The following is a 17,749-nucleotide window of genomic DNA, read 5'->3' as shown; positions in this document are numbered from 1 at the left end:
TTGCTATAATACTTTATATAGCTTTATAATAACATATATTATACAAATTATTTTAGCTGTCTGAAAGTCTGTTTACAGTAAAGGTCGGCAAAGTAAGACTTACATTATAATTGAATAATTTTTCAGTTCAAAACATATTGCATAACTAGTGTTACAATTGCCATCGATCTCACAGCCAAGGATAAAATCTTGTAGGATTTTTCTTTTCTTTTTCTCAGGCAGAGAAAATGATTTATTATATATAGTTTCTCAGCACATGCTCAAAAAAGTTATTTCAGTTTCTCAAACTTATTTGTGATTGTTTGTGCAGCTTGTCTCCCATATATCATTCAGGATAATGAGAATGAGGAAATGTTTAAGAGCAGCTATAGGAAGCTGAAGAGCTCAGATCTAAAATGAACAGGAAATAACAGATGACTGTTTCTCCTCAGTGTGGAGGATAAAGAAGTGCAGGCTGTCCAGATTATGGGTGAGAATCCATCCAAAATGAATAAAATAACAGGACGGTTCTGAAGATTTATTGTGCTAATTGGCTTCTGGAGTTTGTTTCTCCAATCCTCTCCTCATCAATTATTTTGTATTTTCATCCTATCTCAAGGTCAAGGTATCTTTATTTCATACCCGCAGGTAAATTTGTTTTGCAGATAAAAAGAATAATTCTGTCCTTTCTTTCTATTGCTTACCACCGGTGTCTAATGAGTTTACCTGTGTACTCTGGGAAGCAGATACTTAAGGGAGATTTCTTAATTTTCTCCTCAAATATGTCCTTCTTGTTGAGAAAGAGAATGATGGAGGTGTTTGTGAACCATTTGTTGTTGCAGATGCTGTCAAACAGCTTCACTGACTCGTGCATGCGGTTCTGCAGAAAGAAAAATAAGACATCAACATCATTTACAGACATGCATCCACAAAAATACACATATTTACTTAGCTATATAGTAAGGATTCGTCAGATTTAACTCACAAAATTGTCTCCAAACTATAGCTAAGTAATCCCACAAACACACTCTCTCAGGCGCTCTTATCCAAACACACACACACACACACACACACACACACACACACACACACACACACACTCAAACTCAGGTGTAATCACACTCTAAGTGCAAAATTAGAATATGACGTGAGACATGAACAGAAAAAAAGAAAGGAAATTTAAAGAAAAGGACCAGCAAAAAAGCCAGAAAAGGAAACAAAACATATTCCACTAACTGAAGAATGAATTACTCATCTCATGATCATGATCAGATGATATACAGTGAATCTCATGTTATTTATAAAGGGAAAAGGGTAAAGATATACACTGTCCTTATTTCCATATGTGATTAATAAATGATTATTCTGCTCATTATTTGTTTGTCATCTGAATGGTAATGAATTCAGAGTTGGAAGCAGTGACTATCTCTTTGATGTGTCCGGTCATTTCAGGAGGAAACGAGGTCAGACGATCACTTTTACCAGTAACAGCCTATTAAAGTTGTGGTTTTGGAAAGAATCAGCAATGCATCTAAATTTAATGACTGAAACTGGCAAGCACAAAAGCACAGAATTGTGAAGATATAAACTCATTACTCTGTCTTTTTTCCACAGAATTGCGAGTTTATATCCCACAATTCTGACTTTTCCCCCTCAGAATTGTTATATAAACTCGCAATTGCAAGTTGTAAATTCCAAATTGGGAGATATAATCTCGCAGAAAAAAGTCAGAATTGTGACCTAAAAATCTATGTAAAATGTTATAGGCTTAAATATAATTTCATGCTGTAACTGTAGGGCTAATAAATGATGTCCCCTATGAAAAGCATATGTTAATAATATGTAGTCCAATTGTTTACATCAAATTCATGCTTTAATAGTAGACCGCAAACATAAGCGTTTAAGTCCGAAGGGTCTTTGAACACTGTATTCAATAAAAATGAAGACTATCTTTTCTGCATCCCGATTCTGACATTCAAAGGCTCATTAAGACATTTTTATCTTATTCCATGGATTTCGCCCCTTTTCCTCCACTTTTTACCACCGTTTTTATGCAGCCACAATGCAAACGTAGTTGCAAGCAACAAATCTGCTCCCAAATGGTCTATTCTTTATTCTGTGAACTACAAAAAAAATTATTTTTAATTGTTTTCATCCATACAATGAAAGTCAATGATGACCAAAACAATATTTGACCCCATTGATTTTCATTGTAAGGATGTAGAATATTTGTTGAAATGATTTTTCATTATTAGGTGAACTTCCCCTTTAAGTTACTGCACGGCACAACATTAAGCCTACTGCTTCCAACTCTTTTTAGTATGTACTTCAACTGAGGTTGCTGACGATAATTTCATACCTGTGGAAGGGCCGTCTGTAGAGCTGGGCTGGATTGTTTAGCGATTGCTTAGAGAAGAAAGCCGATGGCGAGAGATGACAGGAGAGCAGCTGAGATGTTTTGAAGGAGAGACGCAGATGCAGAGGTGGCCGCTGGAGGCCACAGGAGCAGCTGAGCGAACCGGACATGCACCAGAACCCAACACTTCACCACTTCACTCACATTTCCCACCCCCAGATACCACTGCTGTTCAGACTCACACGTAGATCCACACACACACACACACACACACACTGAAATGCTAAACGATAGTCTAGCAATGCAGAATCGTTCCATGCTTTGTCACACATGAAGAAAGGAACAGCTCTAAACAGATGAAAAAAGTCTCACACAGGTCAAACTTGAAAGGAACGCACAGTGTTTGAAGGAAATAAACATTTGTTTTTTTGTTGAAATGGAGGAGGAAAGGGCACAAGGTGCACAGGAGGGAATGTTGGGACAGAATGTCAGACGACAAATGCGTAAACACTGATAGAGCGCTGAATGGACGAGCACTGACAGGAGACACGTTCTGAGAGTGTGTATTCATAGCATCTGTATGTGTGTTTATCTCTGTCCGTTTGTTTCGCCAGGACTTTCTTACAGAATAATAGAATCTGTCTTCTCTTTTTATAACTTCCATAGATCAGGTGAATATGGGTGCGTGAGACTTGCTGTATTTATGGGCGTCCTCTTTTCTAGCTATAAAAGCCCCTTCTATATCCAAAACACATCACCGTAAATCTCTCTGATGTTGTAAAAATTCTCTTATCGGAGTTTGTCGAGAGAGAGTGTGTCTAAGCAGATCTGAGGCCTGTGCCACACAGACGTCCAAACATGACTCATCACACCTGCCATGATTCAATTGGCACGGTCACAAAATCATCAATTGTGTGGGGATACAAATAATTATTTGTTTCTTCTTTTAAAGGACACTGTAAAAGTGTTCATAGACATTAAAAATAAGTTTGTATGGCTTTTTGTGTTGAATTTGTCTACTTAATTATTTTATGTAAACATATTGCCATTTACAAGTTGTCATAATTGATAGAATTTGCCTATTTATATAAAAAAACTTGATTACTTAAATAACCTTCATTTAGTTATTTCTACTTATTATATTATTTCATATTTCATATGTATTTCAATAAAGTTTCATTTGATAACATTAGTTAACATTAACTAACAATTAAAAATAATTGTAAAGCATTTGTTAATCTTAGTTAATGTTATTTGAAATACATTATTAAAAACAAAACTTGTGTCTTTTAACATTATTGAATGGACCTGAGATAAACAAGCAATAAACATTAACAAAGATTGATTACAATAGGGTTCCAGCATTACGTGCTTGAACCCCTAATAAACATTGTTAAAAAAAATGTGTTGATGCATTAAACAATGTTAACTTATAGGAACTTTTACCATTTTATCTCATGTTGTCTATAAGAAACGGACATGGTGAGGAAAGTGCTTGTAGTCTTAAACTAATGACAACATCACATGAACACAGGAGACAAAACACTCAACCTACGCTGAGCCCAACACTTGACTAGGTTAACAATCAACAAAATTACCATTTTAAGATGTGGGACAAAGCATCCTGACATCACAAGTTACAAAATGTGTTAGCAAAAAAACAAAACAAAATAAAAAAAATAAAAAAAATAGAAAATGTTGAACCTTTGTGACCACATGGTCACAGCACTCTGAGAACCCATTATATGCTCAGTTAGTTAGCACAGGATAAGCATTTGCAACACAGACATGATACTCAAAGCTATGCCGTTATTAGATTTGTCCAAGTAATTGGTCCAATAATGATGGTACAGTGTGTGGGGAATCAAAACATGACCCATTATTGAAACCTAGATGTGACAAGCAGGGCGGGGCCTGGAGCCCAGTGGCGTAGATGAGCCCTGTGCCAGATTGCGCCCATAGACGATGATATTGTGTATTGACGATAGCAGAGATATCAAAAGCTCGGTCAGTTTTTACTTTCACTTTCTGTAGTGGATGGTAAACTAGGGTTTGAGACTTCTTCACCACCATAACTCTAGAGCAAAAGTTTTCACTTTGGCTTTGCGCTATGCCACTGCAAGAGCTGTACATGCTTTGTCCATCATTCCGTTCTAATGAAGGATAAAGCACAGCTCTCGCATCTGAGACAGTAAGTGCAAAGCATTTCATTTTCATCTCCATACAGGTTATAAAGCTTACTGTAGCTGTGTGGGCGTTCAGTTATATATAGTGTTTCTTGAGTTGAGAAAATACTGTACTTATTAAAAAAAAAACAGTTCTTTATTTACCTTTGCAGTGCAAACAAGTTCAAACTGTCCGAACTGAGTGAAGCACTTCATTCATGATAGAGACGGAGTGGAGTTGTGAGGTTTTACCGACCATTTGCGGATCCAATGGAGTTACGAGGTTTAGTCACTAGCTCTTTTTAATACTTTTCATTGTTTAAATATTAGCAAAACCCACAGACAGATGTAAAGGGTGACCAATAGTAATTATTTATGGGTAAAACATATTTTTATCCAGTATAAACCTAGTGTATTTGAACCTATAGTGAAATTTATAGTATTTTGTAACAGTAAGTTTGCTAGAACTTTGGAAAATACAAATACAATTATCAAGTATTCTTATTTTTTCATTCCTATTTACTATTTCTAAGAATTTTACAGTATGCACAAGATGACACATACACAGTATACACATTACTGAATGTGCCGCTTAGTGTGGGAGTTCATAATGGAGGCTGATTTATAAATGCCACTGACCTTTAAATTTCTAAAAACCAGCTATTTAAAGGTCCCGTGGCCCTTATTTAATTATAAGGCTGTGGATGATCACACAGCACACTATGATCATGGTCACATGATTGGCAACATGATTGTGATTACAGTGCTCTGATCAACTTGAAGATCATTATGTCTGCACTGAGACGTCATGACCATCAGGATTTGTGATAAACATCTCATTTGAGGCAACTTCCAAATGACAAAACGTTCAAATACCCATGAATCATTTTTGTTAGTTTGTTAGGTGTGCACACAGTGTATTTGAAACACAGTGCACATGCAATTATTTATGAGCCTATGTGTGTCAGAGCATAAGCACAGAAGTGTGTTTGTGTATGGATGCATGTCTGTGCGTGTGTATTTAGTGCTCACCGTGGTCTCATCTTCATGGAGCACCTGGTCGTATCCACTCAGAGCCACACAGAAGATAATGGCAGTCACATCCTCAAAACAGTGGATCCATTTCTTCCTCTCCGACCTCTGACCTCCCACATCAAACAGCCTTAGAAGACACAACTCAACATGAGTTCACCACAATCACAATAATGCACTGCATAACACGAGCAACATACACTACCATTTAAAAGCTTGGGGTTAGTAAGATTTGTTTTAGTTTTTTTTGAAGAAAGTAAAGGAGTCATATAATACTTTTTACTGTTTTTCTTTTCCTTTAGTGTGTAATGTATTTGTTTGTGCATGTATACGATCTGCAAAGTTACAGTCTCCCAACACAGTGGTTTATTTTATCTAACGGAGAACAATGATCCAGATCTGCCTAAAACACCTCGGTCCAAGTCCAGATATTACTCAAACGTCCAAGTCACAATGTGAAATATTAGCATAATGCCCGTCTCAAGGCAAAAGAGAGAAGGCAAGGTTTCAGTGAACTGAAGTGTGTGTTTGGCGTTGTGTGTTTGGATGCGAAAGCAAAACCGAGCTTAAGATTTGTTTATAAAGCTGTTCCTGAGCAGAACAACTCAATGTTTGCTTGTGGACAGCACATTTTACAGAGGACAGCTTCCTGAACCTGGGAGAACACAACGCAGACTGCTTACCACTGTCAAACGTTCTGCTCATGTCGTGTTTGCAAAGTTATTTCCAATCGAACGGCTTGAAAATCCGCATTTTTATAATCCGACTCAGACTCAAACTGATATGGTAACCAACAACATTATTATTAACTGTATGTTTACAAACCCTACAGAAGCCTTGGAAGCTGAAGCTCACGATTATGGTAAGGGCCATTACATTTCCGACACACACTTGATGTGTTTGACCAATCACAATGCACTAGGTCAGCTGGCCAATCAGAGCAATCTGAGCTTTCAGGAAGGATGGGCTCTGTAGAAACCAGTACGTTTCTCACAGGGAATAGAGGAGCCTTAATAATGTACAGTATGTGAAAACATCAAAGCATGTTACCTATTCTATTATACCCAATCAAAATAATGAACTTTTAAAATAGTGTCATATGACCCATTTAAGACTTTTATTCAGTAATAATTCACATTAAATTGATCAAAAGGGACAGTAAAGTTAAACATTTATAATGTTAAAAATGAGTTCTACTTCACATAAATGCAGTTGTTTATTTATTCATCATAGAATATAGAAAATATAGCATATTAGAATGATTTCTGAAGTATCATGTGACACTGAAGACTGTAATGGAGTAATGGCTACTGAAAATCCAGCTTTGCCACAACATAAACAAAATATATTAAAAAACAGTTATTTAAACTAATAACATTTCATAATATTACAGTTTCCCCTGTATTTTTGATAAAATAAAATAAAAAGCAGCCTTTCTACAGCTTTCATTTGCCATTTTCTCCTCAAAAACTTTCCTAAAGCAACATGATTATCCATTAAACCAAAATCTTTAAACAGTAGTGGCCAAAAGTGCTGTCTGAAGGGGATTGGTTTGGGGATTTGTTTTTAATGACTCAACAAGTTTGATTAAACCATTTAAATATGAGGAAAGAACAAAACACTAAACTTGGTTAAGGTATTTATCTGACAAAATTATTCTGCAAAAAAGGGGTAAACTACAACTACAGCTTTTATTACATTTTATTACATACATTGACTACAACATAATCAGTTTTGTTGTTTCTCTCTTATTATTGCACGTGTTCATAATTTCTTTGTATGACAGCCTGGTCAAAAATTATGTCCACACAATTTGGCATGTTTTATAGCATTATCACAAATAAAACGATTGACTCCAAGCACAACTACGCAATATGATTACAAAATCTTTTAAAAAAAGAAATAAAATAAAAATCATCATTTTTGGCTACTACCGTATTTTATTATATAACTGTATGCTTTAAAAAGCCCTAAATCTTAAATCTGTAATGATTTTCACCCAATATCATGCGTGGATCTGTCATTCAGATGCTAGTATCAGCTTCAGAACATGTATTTCTGCTGTGCACTGAGGTACTGCCCTTTTCTGTGAAAACGCTAGTTTCTGCCGTAACAGTATGACGTGTTGCTAAATCTGTCTTCAGAATAATGTGTCAGCTCTGTCTGTCCAACCCCCATCAACACTTTTTATTTTAGTCTTCTATTTTCACGTGCTATCAGATGAGAAAACCTGTGAATGAAGAGCTGATATGAAGTGAGAGAATGGCAGTGTTTGGAGATAATCATCTACGTTAATCTTGGGTTAAAAACACTCTTTGCTGAAAAGAGTCTGAGTATACACATATTAAATCAGACTTTTTTTTCATCTAGCCATGGCCTGATTATGATTCATGAATGAGTGAAAATGATAATAACTGTAGTACTCTAACAGCCAGAGAAAGGCTCTGAATTACACGCTGTACCTTCAGATGCATAAATAACACACCAATCAGTCTCACCTGAAGTGCAGGTTCTTGAAGGTGAAGTGGGTTTCTACAATCCCGGTGGTCTTCACTCGAGTTCGCAGAATGTCCTGCTCTGTGGGCTGGTAGTCTGGAGCACCGATCCGATCTAAACTGTCTAAGTAGCTGGAGGAAGAATGAAAGACAGTATGTTAAGACCCACAGTTTTCCCCAGAATCTGAGCAACTGACATTCACATGAAGTATAAAAGTCTCTTGAGATACTAGTGACTTCTCAACCAAGAAGATACAACAGTTGCTGTTGTTTTTCTCAAATCATAAAAGCATCATGAATCAGTCTCTTAAGAGATTGTGGGGTGAATTCACTAAACAATGCTGCATTTCAGTGCAAAAACGTATCTTTTATTCACTAATCAGACACAAAATAGCTTATTCAAGTGTTAAATGCACTGGAAAAGTGTTATGCTGTATTTAAAATCAGTAACTGCCATTTTATTTTTACCAAAAAACAAAACAAAACATCTTATCCATGTACATTAGGCTTATTATAGTTTGTGCCTTATTTTTAAAAAACTGCTATTTACCTAGCACAACTAACACACTGTTTATTGTGTTTACCATGACATCTGTAACTCATCAGTGATGATGATATTATAATCAGGCATATGCTATACCATTCAAAAGTTTGGGGTCAGTAAGATTTGTTTTGCACCAAATCAGCATATTAGAATGATTTCTGAGGGATCGTGTAACACCGAAGACTGGAACTTTGCCATCACAGGAATAAGTTACATTTTAATTATATAAAAAAGGTAAATCATAATATTATTTCACAATATTACTGTTTCACTGTATTGCTGAGCATAGGAGACTTTAAATTCTTAAGGTACGTTTACACAACAACAATGTACTAAAACTGGAAAAGTTTTCCACACGGATCGTTCACACGGATCCGCGAAAACGTCTAAAAACGCTGTTTTATGCTGCCAGGCCAGTAGTTGGCGATGTCACTTCGTAAAGAAACACTACAAGCCTATAGACTGAACATGTGTGCACATGATGTCACCATTTTCACAGATTACATTTTGTAGTTTACAGGGAGTAACACGCACATTGAAAGCCGTTTCCGAATGGCCAAAACACGTTTTTGGTTAAAAATAGTGAATTCCCTTGAGCTCATATTTTGTTGACAGATTCTCATTCATGTTAGCTCTGGCAGAAAAATTATTGCTTTTCATAATAGTGAGTCTCAACAAATCAGATGAGAGTCCATCCCTACTAAAGACAAAATCTTAAACACAGGACAGGCAATCAGACTATAGGAGTATGAGTCAAAATAAAACATGAAACATCCTTCTTGTGCCACTCACAGCTGACACATTTATACACAAGCTACCTCTTCAAAACACAACACTGATGCAAGCAGACAGGAAGGACCGAGCCTGATTTTCATCAAAGTGTGATGTATATTCTCTAAGGCTGTGGATGTCATTTATCTTCCAGATGAATATTGTGTGCTTCCAAATTGGATGCCAGTTGAACTGAAGGTTGAGTACCACAAGACGCCGAAACATCCATCAAAGCATCTGGCTGGTAATACTGGTATACAGTAGACATCTAATGGATGATTACACCAAAAATGCAATTTCCAAAAATGTTTTGACACATTTAGAGGAAAATTACTGCAAGTATTCCTGCTTGGAATTTCAGATCAGCTCGATTTTTCATTTTGTGTCTTGTGTAATTATATCTTGTATGCTTCGGTGTACATTCTGCTCTTGCTTTTTATTTGGTTTTCCTCTCTTTCTTTCTTGTCTCCCTTCTTTTCCTGTCCATCTGTGGCATTGAGATGTTGCAGTCGAAGGTTTCCTTGGTTGCAACAGAATTCTGCAGTGAAATGTGAACATTCCACTGTCACTACTGTCTTCAGTGCTCAACCACAACAAAGTCCCTTTAGGACAAGTCAGTTCACTCAACGGGCATCTTGGATATTTCCCCATCCAACTTATTTTTAACATAAAAGCGAGCACGGCCATTCGTAAATTGAATGTTTATAGCTGTACAAAACCGCTAGTTAATGCTTATTTATATTGCAAACTGGTATTTCTTATATTATTTTAATATATTGTTTTTAATTCTAAACACACTGAGTTTGTAGTGCAAATAGTTTTACCATTGACTGCACTTTGTTATTCTTCTAGTTATTTCACTAAAGCGGCTAATGAATCGAAACTTTCACTTTCAAAGGACATATAGTTTGCGTTGAACAATAAGGTGGATAGCAACATAGATATTTTTTCTATGTACACTACCGTTTGGGGTTAGTACTTTTTTTTTTCTGTAGGTATCTAGTATAGGTATCAACTTAAATCTACCTAATTGGGACCGAAATATTCAAAACTGTTTGTCAAGATTATGTGGCAATGATATATTAGATTTAAATCTGATAACAATATCTTCTTTTTGTTTCTGCTCTTCTTTAAAAACCCTATATTCTTCAGGTTTGTGCAGCTGATATGCAAAATAAGTCTATCACGATGTTAAATGGCACTAAAAGGCAGGACGCCCCCCAGATATTAAGACAGCCCCCAGATATCCATATTTCCCCCCTTGTACCGTCCCTGGCTACACATACAGCCTTCTGACCTCATAACCTCCCTTCCATCAAATAATTCCACAGACTTACAACATCATGCAGCATCACTAAACACTAAATCATGATAAACAGCAGTTAAATCTCTGATAATAATGTGAAATTCCCTGTGCCAAGTCTCCACAGATGTGGTGACATGGAGCCAGATTCAGACACAGGCTGAAATTGATATAAGGCCTGAAATAGATGGAGAGAGTATAGAAAGAGGACTGAAAAAAAAAAAAATAACAACGAATAACACAGCACGTGAGGGCAAGGTCTATGTCATGTGGTCCAAAAGTCTCAGGCCACTGGGAAGATCTGGGAAACAAAATCTATTTTAAACCTGGAAATAAACAGAAAGTTTTAGCATTTTAAAAAGGGCAAATGGTCAGAAGTTCTTGCTTCCATTAAAACACAATGCTCCTTTGACCATTCTTAAATGCTGGAGGTGAACGTGCAACATGTTCCTGGATCAACAACATTCAACAGTATTCTAATCAACCAATCAGATTTGAGGGACAAGTTTACAGTTTATGTCAACTTAAGGCTTACAACCAGGGTTAGGTGCCTCTACATCAGTGTTATTCACATATTATTCTTCCTGATTTTAGGGATAAGTTATTGGTAGGGTTAGGTTTAGGGGTAGGGGTTAGGACTACATTTTCAGAAAAAAAATTTTGCTTGGCAAAGTCACGGTGACACAGGTTTTACACAAACCTGCTGTAATAAAAAAAATATTATAATAAAAAAATATGTATACTTGGACACTGTATATTGTCAGCCATATATGGAAACAATATAAAGAGCTTTTGAAAGAAACCTCATTGTGTATTTTGCACTTATGGTTCACCACACTGACTCTAGGGGGTGCTGTTGCTGTGATTGACTAAGTTGTATCAATGTCTATGTGTGGCACTTTTGGCTTGCAGGATCGCTTAGTCAGTGGCACTTATAATCTCAGGTTCTTTAAAGTCTACTTGACACAGTATGTACTTAAGTATGAACTGCTCTCATAGTACACACACAGTCTCAAATGGGACATAAGTTGAACAGCACTAATAAGGATGACTGTATACTGACACATTCTCTTCTCTTTGATAGTGTTAGTGCTGTCTCTCTCTCTCTGGGGCACGTTCCTTTGTGACCTGTATCTGCTGGCTGTGCACGCGTCCCTCTCAGCATATTTTGTCTATTAACAAATAGCAGATTTAGGGCAGCTATGTTAACTGAGGATTTCCATAAGCTTTTTTTTAGAAAGCAACTGTCCGCACTGCCAGATAAAACCACAATAAGTGTCGGTAATCTTTCATTACATTTGACTAAAGGCAAATTTCACTAGAGTCATGGCTCAGAGACAAGTACAAGTGTTGCCTTTGGGTGCGAGTACAAAAAGCTTGGGATGCAAAAGAAAATTGTCTGAAATAGTTCTTGAAATACAGAATTTATTTAGCCATTATATATTATATATATATATATATATATATATATATATATATATATATATATATATATATATATATATATAAAAAAATGTTTATGCATACACACACACACACACACACAAATATATATATATATTAAATACATTATTATGATTTTTAAATATCAAAAAATATAATATATTTCAACGTCTGCTTAGTTGGCTGTAGATGCATACAATATATTCAGTAAGGAAGAATTGTTGGATTTTATGTACAAGTACGTGTGCACAAGTGCATTTTGTCATTTGCAGCAGGACTACTGTTTTTATCTCATATGCACTCAATGCCCTGATGGTGTTCTGTGGAGTAGCTGTATGTACTATTGTAAATCTTTTATAAATATGACGTCACTATGTGGACTTTACTCTGTCGTTTTAGGCCTAATGGACATGCGGGCAGGGTTGTGCTGTAGGGTTTCTTCACTTCTCTCTCTTTTTAGTATGGAAAACTCGTATCTCTCTACCACTCAGGCTGCTTGCCAGCTCTGCCCTTCCCCCGTCTCTCTCTCTCTCTCTCTCTCTCTCTCTCTCTCTCTCTCTCTCATACACCATCTTTCTTTCTTTCTCCCTCCACCCTCCCTCTGTTTCCTGCTGCTGCTTGAGTGCTCTGCCTGGCAACACCTCTCAGCGGCCAGCCTGCTGTCTGCTGCTCCCCATCACGGAGAGAGAGAGAGAGAGAGAGAGAGAGAGAGAGAGAGAGAGAGAGAGAGAGAGAGAGAGAGAGAGAGAGAGAGAGAGAGAGAGAGAGAGAGAGAGAGGCTGCTGCTTACCACATGTATTGTGGTAACAAAAAGGTTTGGAAATTCAAAAGTAATGCAAGAATGTCACAATGTGACATTATTACTAATATCATGTAAAATCTGATATTAACTCTGACCTCTGGAATTACTGTACTGCTGCTTAAAGGGATAGTTCACCCCAAAATGTTGTCATTTTTTACTCACACCCAAATTCATTAGGGTATTTACCAGGTCTCTCATTGTTGAGAAAGTTTCTTGACAATGACAAATGACCTAGGATACAAGTTATTTTGATTTTGACAGTAATTCAGTGAAGATACACTCTCACACCCACAAAAAAAATTGAGAATAAGTGAAACTTGCTACATCTTCTGAAGGCAAAGCCAATGAAAGTTCATCTGAAAGATGACACTGTCCAAGACTTAAATAATAACATAGAGATTTCCTATATTTGCTCTGTAAATGTAAAAAATGAAGGTGCTGAACTTAAAAACACAAAATCTAGCAAGTTTTAGTTCAGGCCAGTGCACCTCCACAAGTAATTATGACACGGTCAGATTGCAGCACATATCTTTTAACCAGAAGTAGAACATGCTTCTCTTTAACTCTATTATCAGGAAAAAAATACTGAAGAAATTAAATTAGCAGACCTAAAATTGAAAAGAAGAAGTCAAAAACAAAAATAAAACTGATCAGGAACAAAACTGAGAGGACAAGAGGAACACAACTGGGGTGTTTTGCGGTGTAAAAAGGGAGGAGCTTTTAAAACATCCGTCAGTTAGGCCGGACAAGAGTGGATGAACTCATCCATATCACCATAAAGTGGATGTTATCAGAGTAATATAGAAGAAGCTGGTGAGTATGAAAGAATGGGAGGAAGGACAGAAATAGTGGAAGAAGTTCAGATAATGAAATAAGTTTTCAGAATAATATGAAGGCTGATCTATTCCTGTTACAGCATCTCACTCTGGAAAAGACCACTGCACCTCAATCGGAAATGTTCAGAAATGTCTCCTGATATATTCAGCAGTTCAATGGACCTTTGGGAGGAGAAAGACAAGACTACAGCCTAAAGACAAGAGGAAGCCGGTGTGGATAAACAGCACCAAAAGAAATTATCTTCAATCTCTCTTGAACTCATTTTCTTACAGTCAATGATTGATGTGTAAGAATGGTTTAGACATACAAGTTGTACCTGTCAAGCTAGCCATGTCTTTAGTGTAAATACACACACACACACACACACACACACACACACACACACACACACACACACACACACACACACACACGCAAGCTAAGAAACATAAACACTGGTGTGCAGAAGTGTTTCCTGTGCACTGTGTAACTGCTAAATCTAGAGCACAACCACAGGAAATATATTTTGCTCTCATTTGTAGTGAACTAACAGTCTGAATTAAATGTGACGAGATAAAAAGACTAGGTAGTGCAAAATAAAACAAAGACACTAAAAAGAGACATGACTTACGTGACAATATTAAAACACAATATAATAAAATAGAATAAAATAAAAAGATAAAACATAATAAATATATAAATAAAATAAATTGAATAGAAAATAGAAATAAAATTATGTTAAATGATATATGTAAGAAGAAAATAGTATTGTTTTAAACCAAATTAATTAGGAAACACTGCTGCACAGTAGAAAGTGTTGCAGAAATTGTGACTAAATGGGTCATCCGAAAAAAGACTGTGCGAACAAATGCAGGTTATGAATGGAAAAAGTGTGTGTGTGTCTGTGTGTGTGGGGGGGTGTGGGTGTGCATTCACAGCCGTCTACTGAAATTAAATTCTTCCTAAAGAATCAGAGGTTTTTAAATATTAGCAAGGTCACTGAATATGAACAAATTCTCAACTGAATATGGTAATATTAAAAAAAGCCTGTTAACAGCTCCTAACAGCAATCTATCACAAAACATACATAAATCCTAAAATTAAATGTATTGTCCTTCCACCATTTGGTATTTCTGTTTTCATACACCTGCACTTGAAACTACTGGAAACTTTGTTTGTCTTACTTATCATTCATGTGACGTACTGGCTTAAACAAAAGACAGAACATTTATGCAAAACTTGGTGATATTTATGCAAATAGTAAGGAAGAAAAACGTCTCTCCCAGGCTTGTCTAGCAAACTTATTTTTTGGTACCCTAAACATTAAAGGTAGGGTAGGCAATTTCAAGCTAGCTTTAAAAGCACAAGATCCAACCCTCCCTTCAGAGCCAAAGCTACGGGTTACTATTAGATATCAACTAGTATTTTTAACCCTTTCACACGTAAGTTTAAAATATTCTGGCTGATCCCCCAGAATACAGAACAGTTTTTCAAGGCGACCGTTATTTAGAACGTGTCACTTTATGGTTTCCATGGTGACGCGCCATTGCTTGTCACGTGACACACCGCAGCAGCAACAGAGCTGAATGAATGATGATCTGCTTTTATGTCATTTTTCCTTTTTAATTCAAAATATTCACAAATTTGTTAGCTATGGCATGTAATATCTGATATTCCGATTGTTAAATATATGCAAGTGGAAGTGTTTTATTGTTTAAACACCTTTATAACGATCGCGTTAGTTGAGCTGTATGCGCGATGGGCGCCACCATGTTAGTTTGTGCCGCAGACGCAGTTCAGAGAATCGGATCTGTTGGATTTACAACACATGAATTCATCCACTTCTCCCAAAATACATAAAAGTAAGTGGCTGGTTAACTGGGAGAAGAATAGAGTAAACTTTAAAGTTACTTACACAATATGTATCTGATATGAATAAAACGTGTCTAATTATAATGGTAAGGATTATTATTGTCTCTTCCATAGACATCAGTGTGTATTTTATAAACTCTAAATGTATTGTTTTTTTAGTACTTATGTGCATTTATATGTCTAAAACCTAAAATAAACATTATGTGGTTGAAAACACTGAAAAGTTGTGATATATGACAGCTCTGAGCTCACCTGTCTCTGGCTCAGCGCCAGCCAACGCGCAAAAGCACATTTGAATTTAGCAGTTGATCACGTGACGCACTGACCGTTCTAATCACACCGGTGTGATCGTACGCTCCAGGAACCAGCCTAGACTGATTACACCGGTGTACTGATTACTACGGTTAAAAACACTGCCTTCCCTATCTTTAAGTCTTTCTCCTCCCCACATGTGCTTCACTACAACATAATCTAAGTTGTCAATCTGTGAGCAAGTAATTTGTCTTCATCTAAACACCACTTTCCACAAGGACCAGCTTCCCAAACTATTACAGTAACCCACAAAATCTGAAATGTAATGCTGACTAAACTCTTTCAATGTTATTACACACACATACTATACAGCACAAATGCACACACAAACTCAAGACCTTGTAATACTGTAATTGCATCTGTGAATGTATCTCTCTCACTTCAGAGTGACATTTTGCTGAGCTCATGTAATACCGGTACTCTAAAAGCTCCCTGTTCAAACAAGCATTGAAAATAAAGACTATACATATTATAATGTAGACGCTACCTAATTTACAGTCCATAAAATAAATGCCCTGTTCCTCTAAAATGAATAGGACTGCAGTGTGATAGTCAATGATATAATAACAGATGCGTATATTTAAACAGAAAGCTCTTAATGAAGCGTAAAAGCACTAATGGCTCTTCCCAGCAGAAAGCCATACTCACTATTGGGCGGAGTCATTGAGCTGGTACTCGCGGGCACGGCTGAAGCACTCCTGGATGCCTGAGTCAGACCACAGGCGGATCATGGCGGACAGCAGCTCTGGAGAGTAGGGCTCGGTATCCTCCATACGGCTCACAACATCACAGACCATCTTAGCATCAGCCTGTCAGAAAAAACACACAGAAGAGACTTACAAACACAAGAACACTAAGTCACAAACTGTGCTCTAAATTGTAATAATCCCAAAGTTTGCGATTAAAAGATTTAAATATGAACTCAAACATTTCTCATCACAATTTCAAAGCCCTCTTCAGGGTTGTTTACAATGACTGTTTTTGGCAATGAAGGACATTAATTTAGCAATTTTCCAGTGACATGAGCAACCACGACCGTTGGTGATGAGACAAAGTCAAGCAGAGTTCAACTTTATGCAAACAAGCAGTGATGCGATGTGGGAACGCCTACTAGCAACCGACAGCACTGAGAATCATTACCTGCAGCTATATTCACTGCCAGTGTAATTGTGGCTTTACTGTGTCAACAATTGACTCATTTGTGCCTATTTTTTATTCCTTCCAAAGAAGTTTAGCAGAAACATGTGGGGCAAAGTTGATGCTAGAGAGAAACTTTTTTGTCTTGCTTTCCAATAAACATGCTTGTTTGCTCACAAAATGGAGGTTTATATTTAAAACATCCTAGAAACTTCTGAAAACAAGTAGGATCTATAATGCACATTTTTGCTACTCAAAAAATGTATCCTGTTTTAAATGTTTTCTTTGTTTTTGTTTTTTACTGGCAAATTCTTTTTGCTGGCACTAAATGTTTTATAAAGCCCTGTCCATAAGCTGGCTCTTGCAAAAACAAACAAAAAAAAGACCTCTTTGGTCAGTTATTTTTTCAAAACAACTTTGGGTTGTACAAATTTGTGCAAGGGCACAATGAGAGAACATAACGGGAGGAAACAGATAACAGAATCAGCGAATATTCTAGCACTATCAACGGAAAGTAACATCTTTATAATCATTGGATGTGCTGTTCCTCATTTACATACAGTTGTTCTGTTTGAACCTTAAGGGCACACTCAAATGTGTTGGATTTTTAGAAGGAGCAACTCAAAGCAGATCTTTAATGATGCCGACAGTACTGAGAATACTGAAAACCCACCAACCTGAGCCAAAAGCACAACAAACTGTGACTCATAAATCGGGTCTTG

General features: G+C 36.7%; 1 protein-coding gene and 1 long non-coding RNA gene across 4 annotated transcripts in view; one reads left to right on the top strand and one right to left on the bottom strand.

The window, feature by feature from the left end:
* LOC309508127 overlaps positions 1-17,749 on the top strand; it is a 746,145-nt gene that overhangs the window by 371,128 nt on the left and 357,268 nt on the right. The window lies entirely within an intron of this gene.
* Positions 1-17,749, bottom strand: part of gnao1a (guanine nucleotide binding protein (G protein), alpha activating activity polypeptide O, a) — a 97,161-nt gene that overhangs the window by 8,773 nt on the left and 70,639 nt on the right. For 2 of the 3 annotated variants that reach the window (XM_082182598.1, XM_082182600.1), the window contains 4 exons: positions 16,539-16,699; positions 8,031-8,159; positions 5,533-5,662; positions 706-859 (listed from right to left, as the gene is read on the bottom strand). In XM_082182598.1, the coding sequence (XP_082038724.1) occupies positions 706-859; positions 5,533-5,662; positions 8,031-8,159; positions 16,539-16,699 (574 nt within the window). The remainder of the gene's footprint in view (positions 1-705; positions 860-5,532; positions 5,663-8,030; positions 8,160-16,538; positions 16,700-17,749) is intronic. The other variant, XM_082182599.1, reaches the window with a different exon arrangement.

The sequence above is a fragment of the Leuciscus leuciscus genome (assembly GCF_965113295.1).
Source record: "Leuciscus leuciscus genome assembly, chromosome: 10".
In the NCBI taxonomy this organism is placed as follows: Eukaryota; Metazoa; Chordata; class Actinopteri; order Cypriniformes; family Leuciscidae; genus Leuciscus; species Leuciscus leuciscus.
Note: the sequence above shows the minus strand (reverse complement) of the source record. Positions and strands in the feature narration are given on the sequence as shown.